This window comes from Cryptomeria japonica, chromosome 3, assembly GCF_030272615.1.
Source record: "Cryptomeria japonica chromosome 3, Sugi_1.0, whole genome shotgun sequence".
NCBI classification, from domain to species: domain Eukaryota; kingdom Viridiplantae; phylum Streptophyta; class Pinopsida; order Cupressales; family Cupressaceae; genus Cryptomeria; species Cryptomeria japonica.
The window spans coordinates 890280132-890304048 of record NC_081407.1 but is presented as its reverse complement, the minus strand read 5'-3'; the positions used below and the strand labels follow the sequence as shown (position 1 = coordinate 890304048).

Genomic DNA, 23917 nt, shown 5'->3' with positions numbered 1-23917 from the left:
TTGGATGCTTCCACTTGCCATCTTTTTGCCCCTGCTCTTTGAAGACGAGCCAACTAGCAAAGCATGAGAGTTTCAATGCCAATGCTAGTGTCAGTGCCAATGCTGGTGGCACTCTTTGTGTTTCTTCTACTATGTTAGTACCTACATTGTCAAATATGGATGGTGATGATCTAAGTTACTAGTTTCAATATGACTGTGGGTACAGTTATCGAAACCTGATATGTGAGTATGCCATTTTTTTTCGCTTGGGAACATGTATAGGGAATGTGATACTTATAATTGCCAATCAATAGAATATTTAAATATCAAATATTTTAATATTTAATATGACATTAATGATAATTAATAACAATTGAAATATGTAAATATAAGTAAATTAATAATCTATAAACTATAGATATAATATATAATTTTAATATTCTATTTAAATAATAACATAAAATATATAAAAGTTATGATGTGTGGACATTAACAATTAGATATAAAACATTTAAAAATTATAATTTATGAAAATTTCAAATTTATAAGTAAATTGTTTGTTTATATATCTCTTATTCCCTCTAAGGTATTTCATCCTTCTAGTTTAAGCACCTCCATTCGGCCAATGACATGAAATGCTCCACTCCCATATTTCCATAGTAGTAGGGGTACCTCTCCACTCACAACATTTTTGTATTAAATTTTTAGAGACATATTTTGGCGCAATGAAGTGAGAGCCCTCATTTAAGAGTTAGAGCCAAACCTTGAGTGAAACTAGGGCCATCTCGAACCCTAATCCTTACCCAAACCATATTTTTGTCATACGGGGGCCTATATAGCCAAACTCAGTAACATAGGTGATGATGATATGTTTGAAGACCTATATGATGATGCTTGATCAACGATGGCTGGTTGTTGACACTCGATATTATTATTTTTTAATTTGTAAAATATATCAAGATATTCAAGTTTGTAAATTGGACATTGTAATATGTTTAATTTTTATAGTGGTTTTTGTTATTATATGTGGTGTATTTTGAACTTAATTCCTGCTGCAAATATGTATATATATTTGTTTTTTCGGTATGTTTTTGTATCAACAAACACAAAACAAACCAAGCCTGCAATTTTTTTTACTAAAAGCTACAAGTTGAACCCTTGAATCTGACCATGAAATTGTACCAGGACCAGTAACTTAGGTTTGTCATGCCGTTCCTAGGAAGTATATTTACTTCTATGCTTGGACCCTCCACTACCCAAAATTTTAATGAAAAGATTCGTTAAGTTTGGTTTGTATATTCATGTTTTGGCTTTAATTTGTTGCATCTATTTTCCTTGAGTGTGAGCAAGTATATAAATGTGAAAGCACCATTTTAAAATCCATAATTTTATTAATCCAAAACTGTGTTGATCATTAGTGAACTGAATTTAATCTATCATTTTCCTTGTGTGAGCTATAAAAACAGTTTTCTAAGGCTAGAACTAAACAATATTCTTTAATACTAACTGAACTAAAATTATTTTGGAAATTGAGAATGTTATTTGTCTTTGTGTTTTACAGGCTTGGAACTCAAATTGGACCAATTTACATATCATGTTATGATGTCTATTCAAACCAGATGGCTTTTAAGTCCTATCCAAACCTTCAAATACAAGTTCAAAAAAAGGGAGAGCAAGTGAAAATTGAGACAGAGATTGAATCTGTAAATCTAATACAAAACAATATGCATCTGCAAGTGGTAAACTTGTGGTTGCTGTTATTTAAACTGTAAAACTTGCATTGTACATCTATTCCTAAAAATGTTTATATTAATATCTCAAATGAGAAGATAAATTGTAAGGTGGATTTGCAGAATGTATGATATTGGAACAATTTATTCTTGTCACTGTTTAGTGATAATAAGTTTTTTTAAACATTTTTCAAGAAGCACTTTACAGTTTGGAAGAGAGCACTATGGTTTTGTTCCTATACAGAGTTATAATATTTAATATAGTTTACGATTTGTGGCAGGAATTTTCGTTGAGGGGCAACTTAGCATTTTTGCAACCAAGTTTTGAAGCATCATTAAGAGTTGGTGATAAGGAGTCTTTTTATGATGAAATACCAATAATAGGTAAACATTTAGCTGAAGCTAAAATGAATATATTGAGAACAAAACTAGAAGGGAAAACATTTGACCATGGGTTTGTTCGTGGTCCATTGCTATATTTTCCTGATGTTTATATTTAAATTATTTAATTAAATATATGATTGTTACTTTCCTCAGTGTTGCCTGGAGATCTGTGTAAAGTTATGATCTTGAGTAAACAGGAATTGGATAATTGTTTGCGCCCTGGAGATGTGATTCATGACTTAAAACTGCAGGTAACAAGTTAACAGGACTTTGTTTAGCAAAAACATAGTCAATTTGCAAAAAAGGAAAAACCTAAAATGCAGCACAAATAAATTTTTCGACTGTCAGAGTGATTTTCAATAGGATGACTTGTATATGAGAAAGGTTAAGTGAATAAAGTAATTGCTAATTCTGAATTGATTCTTTTATTCTCGTACGTGTTCTGCTACATTGTTGCATAAGTTCTTTAGGTGGATGACAAAGTGAAAGAACTTTTTTTTTATCTTGCATATTCTGTAGTTGTACATGGGTAGAAAGGTTATGAGTAAATATTTACTCTTTCTATTCAATATTTGATTCTATAGAAATGCATATCTTGAAAGACTCTTGTAAGTTTTCCATGGAAGAAATTCTTATTATAGATGTATATCTTTTTGTACATATTTAAGGGATCTATTGTTTGTGGTTTATGGTTATCAACAAGCTATTTTTCTCACTATATTCACAGGAAATTGCTATCTGCTCTACCAAATCAAAGTGTACATGATTCAAATTTGTATAACTATGAACTATTTAGTCTCTTAAAATGCAGTAATTAAACTCTGGACATTTTAAATGATTGGTCTGAGACTCTGTAGGACCACCGATACCATTTCAGCTTTCAACATGTTAAGAGTTTCCTATAGAAACATTGTGTTGCTTGAAAATTTGAATTTGGAAAATCTATGCTGATATTCAGATGAATCTGCATTATTAGTAGATAATTGTGTATATGTATTGCACGTCTTATTCAGAGATTTGCAAGAGACCAAGCATATGCATAGAAAGAAGAATTTTCAATACCTAGACAAATATGTTTCTTAAGATGTATTATTTTCTTGCGTGAAACTATTTTATTCTGTCTCTTGATTGACTATTCGACTATGGGATTTGTGATTGTCTTTGACTACTGCATGCTAGCAATCAAAGTCTATAAAAATGACTTGTAAATGGATTAATTTGAAATTTAATCTTTTTCTTTGTTTGTGACACTTTACATAAACCATTTTGTGTGTTCTATTCATTGATTAGATTAGTAGTTTGTTAATGGTTGTGTTGAGCAATGTAGTATTAGCAATCAAAATCCGCACAAAAAATGACTTGTTGAATGGGTAGACTAATTTTAGTTTTTCTTGTAGTGATATACACAATCTGATATGGGTTTTTTTCTTCTTGTGTTGTAAAGTTTGAAGTTATGCGAATTGTAACGTATGTATAGTTCAGTAAGTTATATTTCTTTTCTTTAGTAAAAGATTGTAAATGATCTTTGGCTTTTCATGTATTGTATCCTAATTTTGTTGAAATTGGTTATGATTGAGCTGTTGCATAATTTTTTATTGCTAAACATTGTATAAAATTAAATAATATTCTTACCTATTCATTGGAGATGATGATAGATTATTTATTATGTTGAAAGTCCTCATGTTTCCTTAAGGTTGTTTTGGATATTCTGTTGTTGTAATCTAGGCATCAAAGAATCAGATTCGGAGAAATTTTGAATTTTTTATATTTGAATGCGACTTGATGAAGGATTCTTTGCACTGATTCTCATTTTGTGGTTCTTAATAAAGGCAATTGATGCTTATGCAAATCCTGTTGAGAGGGGACAAAGATTAAAAGTTGAACTGGAAGGACTCAAGTTCCAGGACCAAAGTGATTTGTATCGGAAGGTATGACAGTTGTCTTCACTACTTTAAAATCCTTTATGCAAGTACACTTTCAAATTATCATCTGATTCATTGAATTTCTCATATGCTACAGATTGTGTATGGAAATTGTTTAATTGTTATTGGATTTTCTACAATCATTTTGGTGTTAAATCCGCTTTCAATTCATGTTTTGAATTGTGCATGAGTTACCCGATCAGATTTAGTTAATTATTTATGGTTGCATATTATTGATGATTGTGATTTGAAGGAAATTAACAAAGCTGAGTTACCATTGCTGTAGGGATTTATATTGCTACTTTTTGCTGAATATTTAACTACTTTATTGCTGCTGTTATAGATCAGGTTCACCCTAAGTCAAGGTTTCATTTACTGTGGAATCTTTATTGATCTTCACTGTGGAAAATTTCTGTTATTTGAGTAATACCAGTTTAAAATAATTAAGTTCCATACACTTCTCCAGCTTCATATTTAACAATTCAAACTTTCTACCATCCTTTGTGATGGTGATAGTATTCTTTCTTTCATTGTGGATTGTAGTATTATCATATGTAAAGGTCTTCACAAAAATGCATTGTATGCATCCTTGGGAGTAACATGGCATCATGCTTCATTGACATTTTTTAGTCATTGTAAGTTGCCCCATCCACAGCCAAGAGAATGTATGGGGTGTGCAATACAATTCTACTCTGTGGACAGAAAGTTGATACTTACCTCTTAACAAGCGATTAGCACCTAAAGTGCTCTTAAACTATGTTCCCATAAGATTGTGGAGCTGAGTTTGGGAATGGCATGATGGCAGGGGATGTGTTTTAGTGATGCAGGGGCATCCACGTGGAGGGAACCCCATCTTGAAATTTCAAGCTTCCTTTACGTAGGAGTTAGATTTGGAATGTTATTGCTTGAGGAGTGGAGTGCAGTTAAAAATCTGTTTTTTGCAAATTTGTAAATGGCTCTGAAATTAACATGAGTGGATTGGTGCATTTAATGTTTCTGGGGAGTGCTTCTAGAAGAGACGCTGGACATAGCATTTTCTTGGGGGGCAGCAGTTGGGTGTGGAATTTTCATTGTTTTGGAACAAGGGCTTTTTGGCAAAAAACAAAGAAGAAACACCAGAATTTTTGTCAGAGAGAAATTTTGGCAAGGAGGACAGAGCTGGGTAAAGTTTTTGGTTTTTTTGGAGGAACGAATAAATTGTTTTTGTCGCAGGTTCAGTTTTTGGAGGAGAGCTTTATGGAAGGCTTTTGAGAAGTCATTTGCTGCTGATAAAACACCATTTTTGCAGGTCTATGATCAGACCCATATCTGGTTGGAGAGTTTTATTGTGAAGCCATTGGGCTTGGATTGATGTAATGAAAAGTAGTTTAAATTTTCAATAGAAAATCTCAAGTTTTGTTTGATCAAATTTGATGTTCATTACTTTAATATTTTCTGTTCTGAATCATATTTGCATAAGTTTTAGAAGTGTGTTTCAGGTGTTTTTCCAGGGGTAGTGTAGATGCCACTATATAACAGGAGCAGCAACGTATCACTGCATAGTGATACCACCGTAAATGTGCATATTTATATTGGTGTTTCATACATAGCAGCCTTATATCTTTATAGCTAACATTTCAGAAGGAGATTCGAAGCATATACATACAAGTGTGCTACCAGAATAAGGATAATCCCTCTCTAAGTCTGTATTTGCAACATCTCATTCACAGCACATCTCACAGAATCGTATCAGTATTAGCAGACCGAGATCAACCTTGCACAAGCTTCATTGAACATAGTAGGGAAGACAAAGATAATCCATCTATACTCGACATTGATTGTATTATTGCACATATAATTATAAAGATCATACACTTAATTGTTGATTCAGAGATAGCATTATGTCATCATATTACAAGTCTAAATCATCATGTTCTTATGTTGATATTATATTTTGTATGTATTATTCATAATTGAGGAAAAAATGTCTCTTGTAGTTGATCTTTGCAAGATAATTGTCCCTATTTCCTAATTCCTAAAATAAGGGGACATTACATTAATTGGAAGGTATCTTGAGCTAATCAAATAGTAACAGGTTGATTATTATTCTGGCAGAATTTTAAAGAGATTGAAATTTGATCTGGCTATGGAACTTTAATTTTGATATCAATTGGTGATTATAGCTAATCAAATAGTAACAGCAAGGAGAAAGCTCCAGTTTTTGTTAATTTTTCACAATGGGGATGCATTGTGTTTGGATTTGGTGCATCAGGAGTTGGATAGGAAGAGTTTGCAGCTCATTTCAAGCTTGTTGTAAGAGGTAAGATTCTTTTATTGTTGATTTTTTTGTTTCTTGTATGCAAAAGTTCCATTTTCTATTCATTTATTTTGAAAGTTTTACATTTTCTAGCAAAATCTTTTGTATGTTTGTATGTAGTATGTACTATGTAGGGTTGTATGTAGGGTTTGTAAACCTTTTTTTTTAAAGTAGGGTTTGGCCGATTATAGCATTACAACCATCCCGATAGGGCGAGCCACCAAAGAACAAGAAAGGGAGGAGTTCAAGGACTCTGTGCAAAATATGCTTAGGCAACTCGACAAGATAACTGCTGAGAGAAACATTTACCGAGATCGTACTGAGCAGGCCGAGGGGTACATTGATCACCTGCTGAAACCGTTGCATCATGCCCCCGAATCCCATGTTCCCCCATCGGCATTGGCACAAAGGACTACAACAAAGTTGGAAGGAGTACGGGATACCGCCAAGGCTGTCAAGGAATGGATTCGAGACATTAAGGAAAAGGGAGAGCTGATCATTGAAGATGTAGAGGAAATGACCCACCACCGAGAGACCATTCTGGTCAAATTGTTCGAGCTAAAGAGGGAATGTCTCAGGGTTCATGAGTTCGTTGGTACAACTCTTCCCCTCATGAGGGCTCTTTTCGGGACCCACGCGCAGATTCCCACATTATCCGCTATCGTGGATCCCTATGACATCGGCGTCTTTAAAGAATGGTACTGGACCGCCACCATGAAGAATGAAACAAAAGATACCATTAATAAAGAGCAGGCAGAATGCGAGGAAATCTTCAAGGACATGAGGGACCTTGGTGGAAGGATCCTCCAATCAATGGTTCTGGGCTGAAAAAATAGTTTGTCCGATGACCTAGTGCAGCCGGACTGGGAGGATAGATTGAGAATGGATAAGGTCGCCTACTCCAAGGAGGACCTGGAGTTTGCCAGTGGATTGCATTCAGACATTTTGTGTTTTGAAGCTCATCGGTCCAATTGGAAGGATGGGTTAAAGCATGTAGATCGTCATTTGTAGGGCATGCAATATAAAATACGCCATCCTCCTATGCCTCAATTCATGGTGTTGTTCCAGCTATGCATCAAATTTCAAGACTATGTTCTGGCGGAACGTGCAGTAGGTAGGGACCTCTGGAAGGAATATTTGCACGCCGAGGATGAATTTCTAGAGAAAGGGTCTACTGCAAGAAAGGAAAAAGTGCTTTCATAAAGTGCAGAATTCTTCTAAAATCTTAAAAAGCACTTTTTGGCCATAAAGTTCATTTCTAACTACCAAATCAGTTGTAAATCTTGAGCTCCGTGCATGTGCACTTTTTGAGTTGCTTTTTGGTAGTTATTAATTACCTTTTTTAGGTAGTTATTATTCCTCCTTTGGTGGTTGTTGATATTTTGCCTCCTATTTATGGGTAGGGGTACTATGTTGTATTGATGAATCTGGGCCACTTGTTTTGTTTTAATCTTGGCCATTCATCTAAATTTTGAAGCTCTAGTTAAAGGGGTTGGTTTTCCCTTAATTTTGTAAGAAGTCTAAGATTGTTGTTGAAACTCTGGCAAAATTCATTCAGAATTAACGGAAATTAAAGTTGTCTCATTTCTTTGTGAGTGCACGGTCTCCTTCTTCACCATTTAATATTCTTGTTATGCATTTTGTTTTCAGATAGTATTTTTAGGATAATATTTGATAGAAACCTTGGTGTTCATACCATTAAGGATTGGCTGATTGTCATTCCCCCTGCATGGTTAGTCTGAACCCATTTGTGTGCTCAGTTCGGTTGTTAAACATCAAATGAATGGATGTCAAGTTCTACATTTATGTTTAGTAGCATGAAAATTCAGCTCCCTTTGAAGATTGCACTAGATTATACAACATTGTGCTTTATTAGTTGATAATGTTAAATCTGGTTTTTTGAGGTTTCTGTCTATCTTACTGAATATGTTATATTAGATAAATTAATTAGATATTCTCTATCTCTTTTTCCCTTCCTTTTCCCCCTTTTTTATCAAAAGAAACCATACAATCAAGCTGACATAGTATCAATCCAAGCAAAATCAGATGATATAGGACTGTTGAACTTTAAGGAACTCGCTCGAAGCAAAACACATCAAACCACTAAGCTATCCTGCAGTCAAGACCTGACAACCAAAACATTGAGGTAATCCCCATTGGTCAAATTAGTACACCATTAGGGATTTCCTTATCTCAAGAGAGGATAGGATTCTTAGCATTTCTATTCTGCGTTGGCCGGATGAAGTCGCAAGTTCAGCGATTTTAGACACGTCAACATGTAGTTGTACATTCAAGGTCCACCAAAGATGAATAATATCAACTTGATGATCATCTTGGTTATATGAATCATTAAACTGTTGCCCATCCATTGAGAAGTCATTTTTTATTTTCTGATTTTTCGATTTTCAAATTTTCTACTTTTTTTCAATTTTCAACATAAAAGAGATTTAGCATATCTCAAATTCAACACTTGGAAGCTCATGCTAGTTCCACCTTATGGTAGATTTGAACAGGAAATGCCTCCTCTTACAAATCCGATTGATGATCCAACGTTCTCACCTTCTATCTTGTGGTAATTTTGTCTAGCATAGATGAGGGTAAAGAAATCTTAAGATAATTCCTCCACTTGACGACTCTCAGCTAATTCTCCACTTGAATTGATAGGCTCATGCATTCACATTTTAAATTGTTCGTACATTCATGTCAAGACTCATGCATTGACCAAGATTCCTAAATGTACATGGACTAGGAAGGCGGGGTTGAGGGGCTGGTAAGGATAATAACAAATGGCGATGTGTTGAGCGGCTTGAATCCTTGTTAGGGACTCAAAGTTGGGAGAATCTTGGAGGGTTTTAAGGACAAAATCCTCATGCTGAGCACAAATTTCATATGCACAAGGTGTAAGAACCCCTGTCCTTCCTGCACTTATTTTTTCAGTTTTTGTGGTTTGACATTTTGCCAAACACTTGGCATGTATTCTTCTTAGGACTGATTTCTGAGTTTTCCTTTGTTTCAGAGGTTTTTAGTTTGTGCAATGTTTGCTTTGAAAAAGAGTTGAATACAATGACTAATAGATAAACAATGACAAGATAATAAAGATAATAATCATAGGCTTATTCCTATTTCAAATCTGATTCAAACTAGCAACAGAAATATTCTTCAAATTTCACTCCTATTACAATCTGGAATTTTCAAGTTTCTTCTACAATGATGTGCCCAACACATGCACAAGTTCACATACCAGAAGTAGACATCAAATGTTGGGTTGCAGCTAACAATGCTCAGCCCAGCTGCTAAAAACCAGTCACTAATACTTTGAACTGTTGTTCTGTTAACCTTTCCTACATCCCTGCAGTTACCTTTAGTCATGGGTTTCAGCTCCAACAGATGGCAATAGGGATATGATCAGCAACAACTCCTCATATAAGTGTGCTCTGACCCAAAACCAGAGATTAGAAAATCGCCATAGACTCGCCAAACTCGGCGAGTCTGAGCCCGAGACATGCTCACCGAGTCTTTGGAGCTCGGACTCGGGCTCGCTCGAGTTTGGCGAGTTTGGCATAAACTCGCCAAACTCGGCGAGTCCCAAGCCTCAAACTCGGTCGGTGGCAAGTTTAAAAAAAAGCAAAAAATAAACATTTTAAAAAGCTTTTTCAACTTCTTTTTTTTGTTATTTATCTCTAACCCCTAAAAGTGAACTTCATTTCATTCACTTGCAAAAATAGGAGTAAAGTGAGTTGGGAAGAAAAACAAGGGTGCATAGAAGAAAAACCAGCAAGGAGGAAGCTCCTATTTTCGTCAATTTTTCACATTGGGGCTGCATTGTGTTTGGATTTGGTGCATCGGGAGTTGGATAGGAAGAGTTTGCAGCTCATTTCAAGCTTGTCGTAAGAGGTAAGATTTTTTTTTTTGGAGATTTTTTTGTTTCTTGTATGCAAAAGTTCCATTTTCTATTCATTTATTTTGAAAGTTTTACATTTTCTACCAAAATCTTTTGTATGTTTGTATGTAGTATGTACTATGTAGGGTTGTATGTAGGGTTTGTAAATTTTTATTTTTTTTTTAAATTTACAAACCCTACCTTAGTTTTTTTGAATGTGTGTATTAATTTCATTTTGTATTTGTAATATTTTAGTGCAGCAAACTTCACTTTCTTGTTTGCCTCAACTTCAAGTTTCACAAAACTATCCCCTACAATGTCTACTTCAGCTTCTAGAACCCCTATTAGAAAGGACCCTTCTTGGAAATATTATGAGGATTTTCCAGGGCAACGAAAGGGGCAAACAAAAAGTACATTTTGCAAAACAATATTCCATGGAGGTATATATAGACTGAAATACCATATTGCTGGTGTGCGTGGACATGATGTCGAAACATGCCTAAAAGCACTCCCTAAGGCCATATGTGATTGTTATGTAATGGTTGAGGAAATTGGAAGGAAAAAAAAGCAAAAGGAGGATTGAGTGGCTATTGGGAGAGAGGCAACTTCAGGAAGAGGGACACAATTAGGTTGTGTTGGAGGCCCTTCTTCCTTACCTCCATATCGTCCCACTCAGTTTGCTACTGCTAATGTTGGTGTTTCCAATTCTGCTTCTGTGAGTGCCAGTGCCACTACCACTTTTGATGTTCCTAGCACTTGTAGTTGTAGTGGGAGTGTTAGCATTGGACCTAAGATTTGTAAATCTAGGTTGGATATCTTCTTTGTGCCTCACACTACTCCCGAGTCCCAATAGTCGCTTGAGAGCATGGGTTGGAACAAGGAGGTCCATGATGCCACTAAAATGGTAGTTGATAGATTTTGGGTCTACGGCAGTGTTCCATTCTCTACAGCCAGGTGAATGTTTTATGTTTGATTGTTTTAATTTTTATATTTTGATTCTTCGTTTTATTTTTTCTCGTACATGGTACATAACTTATCTCATTTAATTTATTTGTGATAGGTCTCCTTATTGGCAAGAAATGGTTGATGCCCTTACCATATGCGGGGCGGGGTTCAAAGCCCCTTGTGAGTCTGATTTGAGGGGACCCATTTTGACTCAATTGGTGAATGATGTGAAGAAGGAATTAGGTGAACAACGGCAGATATGGAGCACTAAAGGTTGCACCATCATGACTGATGGTTGGATGGATGGGAGAAATAGAACTCTCCTTAATTTTCTTGTTTCTTCTGCAGGTGAATTTTCTTGTTTCTTCTGCAGGTGATTGATAAATTTTAGTTTCATTTAGTCATTAATTTTTTATTTTTTATTTAATGATTTATTGAATGATCATTGATCTTGCTTTATTTTTTTATTTCAGTTGGCACCGTTTTCATCAATTCCATTGATGCCTCTGCCTATTGCAAGAATGCCACCCACCTATGTGAGAAGATAGAGGAGGTGATTGATGAGGTGGGTGAGGAGAATGTGGTACAGGTGGTGACCGACAATGCAGAAAATTATGTTGCTGCAGGTAAAACTTTTGATTACAAACTAATTTTGTTTGCAAATTAATTACTATTTTGTAACTTCATTAATTACAATGCAACAAATTATGTTGCTGCAGGTAGACTATTGCTGGAGAGGCACCCATCTATAGTTTGGACTCCACGTGCCACACATTGCATTGACCTCATGTTGGAGGATATTGGAAAACTCCCATGGGTCAAGAGATGTGTAGAAAGGGCGAGAAATGTGTGCAAATTTGTATATAATCATTCATTGGTGTTGGCTCGTATGAGACATTACACATAGCAGAAGGAGTTAGCTCATCCAGGAATCACAAGATTTTGCCACAAACTTCATGACATTGCAGTTCATGCTTCGTTGTAAGTCGGCCTTGAGACGTATGATTGTTGGTGAGGAGTGGTCTTCCTCATCCTATGTTGCCACCCCTACAGGGAAAGATAAGACAGATTGCATTTTTGATGAATTCATCATATTCTCTTGTTTGCTCATTTTTCTAAATTACACAATATTTTCAATTTTGCAGTTTGTTAAGCCCTTGGTGGTTTTGTTGTGAGTTGCGGGTGGAGAAATGCCCATAATGGCCTACATATATGAGGGCATGGATAGGGCGAAGGAGGGCATCAAATCCATCTATGAAGGAGATGAGAGCAAGTTTGGTCCCATTTGGGAGATCATTGATAGGAGATGGCATTATCAGCTTCATAGGCCCATCCATGCAGCAGCCTATTATCTGAATCCGGCATTCCATTTTATGCCTACTTTCAAGGCTGATGTGGAGGTCCTTAATGAGCTATACCCAATCATGGAGAAGATGGCACCTACTGGTACTACTCAAACAGAGCTTATTCAAGAGCTACAATTGTTCTCAAATGCACAAGGGGAGACCTTCTCTCATCCTATTGCCAAAGAAAGTAGGACAACTATGATGCCAGGTAAAAATAAATTGTGAGGCTTAATTTTAGTTTTATTGTATATTGTTAAATGAGTTTATGAGTGAGACTGATTTTATTTACTTTTCTCATTTCAAACTTAGATAATTGGTGGAGCTTTTTTGGCCTAATGACACCAAATATTCAGAAGTTGGCCATTCGCATCTTGAGCCAACCATGCAGCGCATCTGGTTGTGAGCACAATTGGAGTATGTTTGAGCACATACACTCCAAGAGGCGCAATAGATTATCCGTGGAGAAGATGAATGATCTCATCTTTGTTCACTGCAACCTTCGCCTGAGAATGAGAAAGAATGCATTAGTTGACATCTCTTCTATCATTCTAGATGAGGTTGATCCTGATGCAGAGTGGGCCACTGAGACAGATCTTGCAGCTGTCTTTAGTGATGATGATACTGATTGGATCGACTAGGTAGATATAGAGGCTGAGGGTGTAGCCATGGCAGAGGAGGAGCGGAGAGCACGAGCAGAAGCAGATACTAATAGTTACATAGATGTTGCTGATGCTAGTGAGCATGGCATGGTGCCACGGGGAGCGGCTATGGTTGTTGAATCATCCAAGACCTACCTTAGACGCCTTTGCAGGGGGTCGGAGCCAGAGGGCACATGCTCCTTTGAGCCATAGGCTTGTAGTTGTATTTACCTTTGGTATTTGTATGGAACATTTGATGATGATCATATGATGACATGGATTTTTTATTCCATGAGTTTTGTAATATTGTATACATTTGACAATATTTTTATATCTATATTTGTTATTTCCTTCAGCTACAATTTGTGTTTATGCTTATGTGATTGATGTATACTTGTGTATGTAATCAAATGAGCAGAGTTTGATGATGTTATTGTGTCTTTAAGGTGTATTCAATAGAGGGTGCATGAAACAAGTTTTAAATCTTTAAAAATCTCTAAATTTCTTGAGTTTTTCACTTTCCGGAGTCTAGCCGAGTCTCGAGACCAAGTCCTAGTCGGGCTTGCTGAGTCCGAGCCTCCTTCAGCTACAATTTGCATTTATGCTTATGTAATTGATGTATACTTGTGTATGTAATCAAATGAGCCGAGTTTGATGATGTTATTGTGTCTTTAAGATGTATTCAATAGAGGGTGCATGAAACAAGTTTTAAATCTTTAAAAATCTCTAAATTTCTTGAGTTTTTCACTTTCCCGAATCTGAGTCCGAGTCGAGTCCGAGTCCCGTTTCTTTGCCCAAAACACAGTCCTTTTAGACTCTAGAACGGGTACAGCTAGATATAACTCAGCTACAGCACTCAAACTTCAGAAATTTCTAGAATATACCAGCGTTACATGTAGAGGATAGTCTGACTAGGATAGCCTGTGAATACAATTAGCTCCAGCAATAAACACTAGCGAAGTTACTGTAGCAGTGGTACTATAGCATGGCACTGCAAAACGGCACCGTAGCAAACTCTATTTATTTTTTTTTTGGCTACGACAAATGCCCTCAAATCTGCTCTAACAATCTTCTCCAAATCTGCCCTTCTCTATTTGAAAGTCTAATACTTTGTAAGCCCAATGTGTTTTCTAAAGAAAACACCATTAATTCTCTTGACTGTATCTTGCAACAACGAGAAGAATGTCATTCATGAGGGATTTCATCTTCACAAACCCTTGAAGATGAACTCTCCAATAAATTCACAAATTATCAAATCAACCAAGCATGTCCATAAATGAACTCTGAAGAGTCTTTTATAATTTTTCTGGGAGAGCTCACACACTTTCCAGCCAATGTGGGATAAAAGACATACTTTTTTCCCTTTAACATTCATGTGTCCACATACTTTAATAAAGGGAACTTTTAACAGTTAAATTACTTTTACTTTTAACTTAAGTTCCCACATCAATAAAGATGAATACTTTAATTTAACTTTATAACTTAACTTTATTGATAAATTAATTAATAATCACGAATGATTATTAAAATCTCAAATCAATTATCATCAATAACTATTGATAGATGATTATCTATGTTACCCCAAGTTTCCGGGATGGGGACGGCAGGGGACGGGGGTACGCGTTTCCAGGACGGTGATTTTTTTTGCCAATTTTGGGGACGGCTAGGGGACGGCTATATAAAAGTAGGGAAAATTAAAATATATAGGGAAATTTAAAATATTCATATGAAAACATGGATAAAACATGCACATATCCATTATAGAACCTTAACATATAAGAACTAGTAGAGTTCTTATGGCAAATTTGTGTTAAATTGAGAGTGAAAGTCAAATTGCTTATAGAATTCATTGTCAAAATTCATTGTCTATATGCAGAATTTATGGGGACGTCCCCTAGGAGTCCCCTATCCCTGGGACAGGCACGGCTGAAAAAAATACCGGGGATGCATCCCCGGGTAACATAGATGATTATTCATGAACCATTGATGATTTTGACCTGGCCCAACTAATTTCATGATGTGCAAGGGCAAGATTGAATGGTCCCCAAGGACAAGGAACTAGCATAGGGCGCAAATGAGATTGTGTTAGGGACAAATGAGCAAATCATGGGAACAAATTAGACTTGTCCAAGGACAAATTAGCAAATCCCGAGTGCAATTTAGACATGTCCAAGGAGAAAACACTAAAGTGAACACTTTGCTTAAGGAATTTTCAAAATTCTCCAAGGATTGAATCAATGATTTCAGCATTTTCATAGTTGATCTTTGGGCTTTAAGTTCTCAAATTTTGAATTTCCTCACTTGGACAAGGACTTTGAAAAATCATCTTTGTTCCTTGATTTTGTTAAGGTTGGAAAATCTAACCTTGACAAGTAATTTCCCCTGTCTACGCATCACATTCTTGAATTTGACCAATACTTAGCATTTTCAAAACATCACTCAACTTGACAACTTTACAACATCTTTTGCAACTTTGACAACATTTCTCGCCTTATGATAACATTTGACAATTTTTTGACAACATTTTCTATCAATCCTTAATTCTTAATCCCAACGCCTCTAGAATGGATTCTCGACATGAAACATGACTCCCTAACTCGATCTCATCCTAACGACAAGACCTTGCACCTTCTCACAAGCAATAGGTAAAACTATTGCCAAGCCAAAACACCTAAGATAACCAGCAAAAAGTGGGGGTCCCCATTTGCAATGGAGCGATGTTTGAAGATGTCACACCACACTCAATCTCTAAACAAGTCAGCTTGTTATTTAAGGCTATTCCTAGCTAAACTCTCCTGGAACTCCAACTAGACCTCAACTGTAAATCCCTTTCACCCTCTAGTAAAAGACAACTTCTTAGTCGCACCTTCATTTGTATTCCCTACAAAATCAATTTCTAGGTGAAATTGAAGTGGCTCAAAAAGCTGCTGCAATCAGCATGAATACCACATGCCACCAAAAGAAAGTCAACACTAAGCAAATGAAGGATAAATTATTTTAAATGCGTCTAACTGGGAACCCACAATTCATAGGTTTCTACAGCATATTTGGTTTTGCAATTAACAATACATGAAATTTGCTCCTATACAACATCATTTCCAGCATCAATCTTTTCCCAAGTTCAACAGAGCTATGGTGTCCAATTTCATAGCAATCACGAAATAACACTAAGAGAAACTCTGAAATTTGTCTTAAACTAAGACTTCACAAATTTCAAATACTTCATCCTTCAATCCAAATGCACTTAGAAATTAAGTCCGTAAACTAGGTAGCTAATCTACAAACACATATTGATAAAAATGTGAACAATGAATACACTATATTGAATTCTAAAAACTGCATGTTTTCTCATTAAGTTGGAAGAGAAATATATTGCACTAAAATAAAATTTTGGAAAAGAGTATATTCATCATGATCTCATCCTTAATAATATCCTTCGTCATCAGTGTTCCTCTTCTCTATAAAATAGCCATGACATTGAACACCTAAAGGACTTTTTACCACATTATAGTGCTTCACTTACTTTGTTGTTTCATATCCGTGTTCTTGTTATTACCCATATGAAACTCAACTGTTAAGCTCCCTTTTGTCAAATTTGTTGTTATTTGTTTTGGAATCCACTCAATTTGTGATCTTGGTAGATAGTTTGCAAAGGCTTGTCTTGTCATGATCTTTTCTTCTAACAATTTCTGCAAAGTGAAGTGATCACCTCATTCCTGATAAGGAGTAAATAATGATGATGTTTGAGGGCAGATTGGAGAGGAAAGAGCAAAGGAGCAGACCTAGGACATAAATAGTGCGAATTGGTCATGCACTTAAGAAGAGAGCAAACAGATTTAGGCATATCTTTTGAGTGGCTTTGCAACTTGTTTCTTCTTCCAAACATCATGCGAATAAGGTAAACTTAGTATTTTTGTATGCCAAATCATAGCAAAGAGCCGAGTGTTGTCCATGTATGTTGTGTTTAAGGGAATGGAAAGTAGTAAGTGTGGTAAGTGTGGATCAGGTGCATGGCTGGCTCATTATAACCATGGAAAAACCATCAAGGGCATGCAACAAAGATGAGTTAACCACAAAAAAGGTGGGCCTAGGTTTAAAAAGTGTGAAAAACAACTCTATATTATGCCAAAGGTGAAAATGGAAACAACAGGATGAATCCACACTAAAGTATAAAAGGTAGTTTTGATGATTGAGGCATGCCTTTTGAATGGCATTCCCTTATAAAATTGTTCCTTACAAGCGAGTTATGGCAAGTTTCATATGAAATTCTGCCTGATAAATGAAAGAACAATTAATGAAAGGAAGTGCAGTTTGTGGAATGCAAAACCGTGAAATTTTTTTCACCCAAGACGGGGAATTTGGAAGCTTTTAGTGACTTCTACCTGAGAAAAAATGTCCAAAGTAAGGTGCACATTTTAACTTGACTTTGCCTTGAAAAGACTTACACTAATTTTAAAACAAAATGGGCAAGGCTTAAGTGAAGCCTGATGCAAGAAAAGAGCAGTTAATAAAAGCAAGGCACACTTTTCCATTGGTTAAGCCATAAGGGAGGTGCACCTCGGTTATAAAACAGAACCGCAAGAAAAATAATGCTATGACCACCAAACTGTTCCTTGTGGTGTACCTTTAGGCTGCCATTGCCATAAGCAATGTGTGCCTGTACGTATAAGTCTATTTCTCCCAAATTAACCATGTGCCTATATGTATAAGTCTATTTCTCCAATTTCTAGATGCCACTTTGGTCATACTAGAATGGCCTACTTACAAGCCCCTCGTTACCCCTTCATTACATCTCATACCTTCCCCTACAAAATGAATTACTATTAAACACAATTTCTATCATGTCTCTTAGAGTATGTAATGTGCTGACAATGCTAATAAGTATTACTATAATGTTTATCAAGTAATTCTGCAATAATAGTAATGATGCTCTAATAATAATAGTATTCCCAAGATGTTTGATCTAATAATAATACCAATTACTATTTCCATATGAACTACTATTAGATTTATTATATGCTGGCCCTAACGCTGAAATGGTAGATTTAAGGCTAAGACCATCATAAGGCTATTGAGCATAATGTTAACAGAAGTAGATAAGGAGATTAGATTGTAATGATAATAATGCTGTGATAGGGTTATGATCATAGATATTACCAGCAGTTTGATCTTCCTTGGTTTGATGTACTGGCCCCAACTGGGAGGCAGGCTGCTGTTCTGATAATATTTGCATTCAATTCTGATTTCCTCTTTGTGCAGGCTTAACATCTTTCCTTTGATCTCCTTTTTATGATTATATGCAACCTAGTTTGGTGCCCAAAAGTCTGATGCTTAATCAGACCAGTTCAATAACGGATATGAATAAGAAAATGGTAGATAGAGTCCGATAATGGCAGATTGCAATTTAAATTTGATCGATGTTGGAGAGCCAGTTCTTATTAACTGCTCTTCTATCTTATCTGATCCATGGTGATGTCACTCGATGCTTTTGATTCATTTCCTTTATATCTCTCAATGTGAGGGAGAGATCACACCTCTTCACCATGTGTGCCCCCTTTGGCAAGAGACACACTCTTTCACCATTAGCACCCTTTGAAAGACTGCAACTCTTCATTATTTCTGCCCTTTGAAAGGGACACAACCTTTCACAATCAGATCTACACTTCTGATTCCCCAATTATCCCCCTCTCAAATGATGTTCTCTTCTCCCTTTTATATCTCATGTTTGAGGGAGTCACAATTTTGCATTCAATGTCTTTTGACCATTCATTAACTTAATTAAATTTTAATTATATTCTTTTATATTTTTGTTACCTAATCTTGCTCCTAGCTCAATTAGGTAGAGCAATCATGATTTGCGAATGAAAGAGAGGTACATTTTATTCTGCTATGTGGCATTCATGTGCATAAAGAAAGAGTGAACTAAAGATTACATTTCAATGCTTCTAGTTCATAAAAACAAAGGAGAGAAACATCTCCTCTGAAAATGAGGTATTTTTATTGATATTCAAACATGCGTCCCACACAAAGAGCCGTGAGACTAGCTATACACAACTGGTGCAAGAAAGAAATACATAGGCATGTATGCATGAGTATAAAAGAAAAGAGAGCATATTGAGAGTGGAACCAATCATTACCTGAATGATTGGTACGGTTGGAGTAGCCTCAATGATGTTGTCTTTGTATTGCTGCTTTGTCCTTATCTGCGTCTCTCTTCCTTCTGGTATCTGCAAAAGAATAAAATATACAATGCATTAGAACTTTTTGTTCTAAGCAATGGCTGATCACATTCCTAACATGTATACTAACGCATGCATGTATATATAGCACCTACATGCATCAAGTGCATATAGTCAGCATCACGGAAGATCTTAAAAAAAACAGATATCAAATCAAAAGAAATCAAACGCATCTTATTTCTAACTTGTTTGCTTCATGTGTAGGAGCAGGAAAGGACAGCTTGTTGGTTGTAAACTTTACAAATGAGTGGGGGTAAGTGAGGCTCCCACAAGGGTAGAGCTCAGCTCATTTAAAAAAGCAAAAGGCTTCATGTACATATAGGAGCAGCATTCAGATTGACGATATGAGGGCTATAACAATCATATGAGCGTAGGGTCTTTGCAAAGACCATTCATGCATAGTGGAAGATAGGGTAATGACAGTATGCTCGAGGCATGAGGCAACAAGATAGTGGCAGTCTCAAAGATCTAAGCCTACATCTAATAATGTAGTCCTTGGAGCAATATGTATAAACAAAAATGCAGTGTCCACATAGAGGACAAAGTAGCAGTTAATATAATTGCCAAACACAATCAAAAGAAAGGTGGAAAATTACAGTGATACATGTAGTTCAGTCCATGCAATTGTTGGTCTTTAAGCCAAGGTAAAAGAGCAAATAATGTGCACCATTGTCATGAACAGCCATGATGTCTAGATCTAATGCATAGAGCGAACCCTAATCAGGTTCAACATTTCAAGCATAGAGAATATGAAAATGGCGTCAAAGCCTCATAATATTGAAGGAACAATAGATTGCATTCATCAAATGTTCACTATAATGACAAATAGAGAGATCTGAGACAAGAGCATTCACTAGAAGGTTATGATATAGTTATTTTTTCAGATAAAGAGCACCATTAGTGGACCTACAACAACATTTACAAGCCAAAAGAACAAAGAACACAAATCAAAGCATTATAACTATCTCATAGAAAAAGTACAGAATCTATTCACATCCCCGTCAACCACAACCCTTCTTTTATCAGTGATTAGTTTGCAGATTTATAGTAGTCAAGTGGAATAATAACAATGATAATACTAACAGCCCTATATGTGATTATGACTGTGCACACAAAAGGGCATTGTAGGGTTTTGATCAAAGTTGTGAAGCAGCCTTCGAAAAGCAGTCTACACTCCATGTCACTATAATCAAGGATCAAGCAGAGATAGAATGAAATGACTGCTACAGAAGCAGTTCGTATAATCATTATTGTTAAGGTTTTATTCTCGCAAGGAATAGTGTTTGAAGCAGTCTAACACAGCAGAAGGAGGGGGGAATACTAAGTAGTGTCGCAGTAAGAACACAATCAAATCTCATAATCTTTCCCCATGAAATGCGCAGCGAGCAGTGATATTTTTTCAGATTTAAAAAAAAAAAGTAAATCTATCAAAAGGCCAGGTTTTGTATGGAGAAATATGCACTTGGAAATCTGCAAATCGTTTCCAAAAATTTGAAACCCTCAAAATGTGGCATGTACCTATGGCGGCCTGAGTGCTTGGCTTTGAAACTCGAAATCCCTCGAGGTATTCCTCATGGCGGCACCTGTTTAGCACCTAAAATTGAAGTTTGCCTTGCATTTTCTGCATTTTTTCCAGAAATGCCCTTCATTCTCGCCCAAACCCTCATGTCGGCCATTTCACGCCACAGCAAAGAGAAGATAGAAAATATCGAATGAATAAAATGAGGTTTTTAGGGTTGAGAATTTCCCTAAGTATTCATCGATGCGAAAGGCATTGTTTGCCTTTGCTTTCTCCTCTCTAATACCCTCGTAAAATGCCTAAGGGGTGGAACATTTTATTAAGTGATTTATTAATATCACTCAATAGGCGTTTTTGTAGATTTATCAGGTGATATTAATAAATCACTTAATAAATATGTCTTTTATGAAGACTTTTAAATAAGCATAAAATAAGATTTTATACATTTTAATTAAAGTGATTTTTTTTATATTAATTAAATAATTTATTTTACTTCATGTTTATAATTAAAATCAAAATAATAATAGATGAAATAATAAAATGTTGTTAAAGTGAAATTGGTCACTTTATTAGATTATTTTATCATTATTTCATTTATTAGCATTTTGCCTTTAAAACATAAGCATGAAATAAAACAAAATATTTAATTAAATAATAAATTTCAAAAGTCACTTTATGAGATGTATTTTTTATTTTTATTTGATAAGGTCAAAAAAGAGATATTTTTGCATTAATGAAGGCTTGCAAGCCTGTCAGGATATTTTGGAGCCATTTATGATGCATTTAGGAGCTTTTATGGCAGAGCATGGGGTGTGTTGACTTTTTGGTCAAGCCCTTTCAGTTTTACACTTGTTTTTGACCCTAAAGGTGGGCTTTTTGGGTTGAATTTGACCAAGTGGTTAGGGTTTGCTTTGTGGGATGCAGTTATTGGAAGCAACATATTAACTGCTTTCCTTCTCTTTTGTAAAGGTTCTTACTTGTTCATTATTCTTGGCAGACTGTAATTTTTTGAGTTCTTTTTGCAGAAAATGAATGATTTTGTAACACATCTTCAGGAATAGTACAGATTGGTGATACCTTTTGCAGTAACAATTAGTTCATTCCTTCCCAGTTATTTCTATTATTATGGGTCCTTATTGGTTAGTGCGGATTCTTGTGAGTTTTCTTGTCCTTGGAGTTGTATCTTTTCATGTTGGTGCCTTTATGCAGGTGAATAATCTTTTGCAGGTTATAAGTTGTTTGTTAGTAGTTATCAGTTTTAGATTGTGAAAGTTTTTCTTTCCTCCTAGGACTGTGGTTATCTAGCCTCCTTATAAATTACTGATGCGAAGGTTATCTTTTTCTGGGTTGTGAAAGAGAGTTTTATTACTGTCATATTGTGTGTCACTCTTTCTTACTTCTAAGTTTTTCAACATATCTTTTCAGTGCATCACCTTAGAGTTAGATTTTACTTTCATATGTTCTCCTTACTCTTTTCCCTGAAGAAATTGTTAGTTAGGTGAAGATTTTGAGAAGAACCATCTTACTCTAGAGGTCCACTTCAGTTTTAGGTTACCCACAACCATGAAGTGTTCCCATGTTTCAATAGGCAGCTGAAGTTCACAGCTTTAGCAAAGGGTGCAGGCTTCATTGATAACAATTTTAATTTTAATTTTTTTATTATTATTTACCATTAAATTCTATTTCAAAACGGGGACATTACAAAAGCCCTATTTTAGGCTATTTATATATTATTAGTTGTTTTAGAATAGGTTTGCCTTAACAAATTCAATTCTTTTTGTTTGATTAAAGCATGCCGATAGGTTCACCTTAAAGTGGCCGTTTTGGGACATTTTATTATTACTAAAAACATATTACTAGTTTATGATAGATAGTTTATCGATATAGTTGAGGTTATTATGTTATTGTGATATCAATTTCATCAAGTAAATGAAAAGTAGATTGTATTGCAATTTAGCCATTCACTTATTGAAATTGTGTGGTGTTATTCTAAAATATCTTGTTATAGTGCAATATTGTTCCTTAATTTAACTAGTAGGAAGAATTTGTGATCATTTGTGCTTAAATAATTTACTTCTATTAACATATAAAAGTCTCATTAATAGTCTAGTGAATGCATATAGGGAGAAAACATGGGCACTTAGCTATTTAGATTCATCCAACTCCCACACCTCAGCTGAAATCTTGTACAATGCACATTCTTGTAAATTTTGTCTATAGTTTTAGTTTGATATTAGTCTTAGGTTTGGTTAGATCTTAGAGAGTTTCCTCTTACAATTTGAAGAATAGTTCCACATACACACAATTCCATTTTGTGTTGTCTCATAATAATCGAATTAGATTGCGTATAATTTTTTCCTTTTTAAGCTATAAATCACATGGTCAAATTATAATGCAACATACACACAAGTGAACTTTGTTATGGAACACATGCAAATCTGACACATAGAACTTAACTCTTTTTTTATACTACTTGATGCAAATTGGAAGCCTTTCAAATGAAGAATCAATCAATAGTTGTTGAAATTTTTAGAGTAGAAGTACAATAACAAGAAAGAATAATTAATAAATAAGGAAATACGTAGTCCATATTATTTTCAAAAGAACTATACATTGGTACGCTTAATGTATGGAACCAAATTTATGTGTATTACCTAGCCTAATGTATATTTAGCTTGCTTATAGAGACTTTCTACAATACAATCTAACCATTTACAAGGCCAACTATGCCTATGAATCACTATGCTGCCACTCTCAACTTTGACCCAAAATAGGACTTCAACTAAGATTATAACAACCTCAAAGAAGGAATTTTTTATAATAACTATTATTTTCCCCACAATTTTTGGAACAAAATGTCCTTGCCATGTCACACATCTACAGTTGAAGCTTCAAGAAAATTGATTCTTTAGCTTCTATCTTGTAATTTTGTAATATCTTTTGTTTTGTATATGCCTTTGAATACGACTCAAAGACATGAATAATCAAGACTTTAGGAAACTCAAACACATTAACTTTCATCTTACAACTCAATAGATT

General features: G+C 35.3%; 2 protein-coding genes across 7 annotated transcripts in view; one reads left to right on the top strand and one right to left on the bottom strand.

Annotated features, from left to right (window-relative positions):
• LOC131059747 (structural maintenance of chromosomes flexible hinge domain-containing protein GMI1) overlaps nucleotides 1-23917 on the top strand; it is a 411868-nt gene that overhangs the window by 297808 nt on the left and 90143 nt on the right. For 4 of the 5 annotated variants that reach the window (XR_009110235.2, XR_009110236.2, XM_057992782.2 and 1 more), the window contains 4 exons: nucleotides 1541-1718; nucleotides 1991-2093; nucleotides 2247-2344; nucleotides 3923-4021. Coding sequence is in view for 3 of the 5 variants with exons in the window: in XM_057992782.2 (XP_057848765.2) it covers nucleotides 1541-1718; nucleotides 1991-2093; nucleotides 2247-2344; nucleotides 3923-4021 (478 nt within the window). In the remaining 2 variants the exon portion in view is untranslated. The remainder of the gene's footprint in view (nucleotides 1-1540; nucleotides 1719-1990; nucleotides 2094-2246; nucleotides 2345-3922; nucleotides 4022-23917) is intronic. The other variant, XM_057992783.2, reaches the window with a different exon arrangement.
• Nucleotides 1-23917, bottom strand: part of LOC131059750 (uncharacterized) — a 119568-nt gene that overhangs the window by 36645 nt on the left and 59006 nt on the right. Inside the window, exon 2 of one of the 2 annotated variants that reach the window (XM_057992789.2) lies at nucleotides 19258-19347. In XM_057992789.2, coding sequence (XP_057848772.2) covers nucleotides 19258-19347 — 90 coding nt within the window. Of the gene's footprint in view, nucleotides 1-19083; nucleotides 19348-23917 lie in introns of those variants that run through there. The other variant, XM_057992788.2, reaches the window with a different exon arrangement.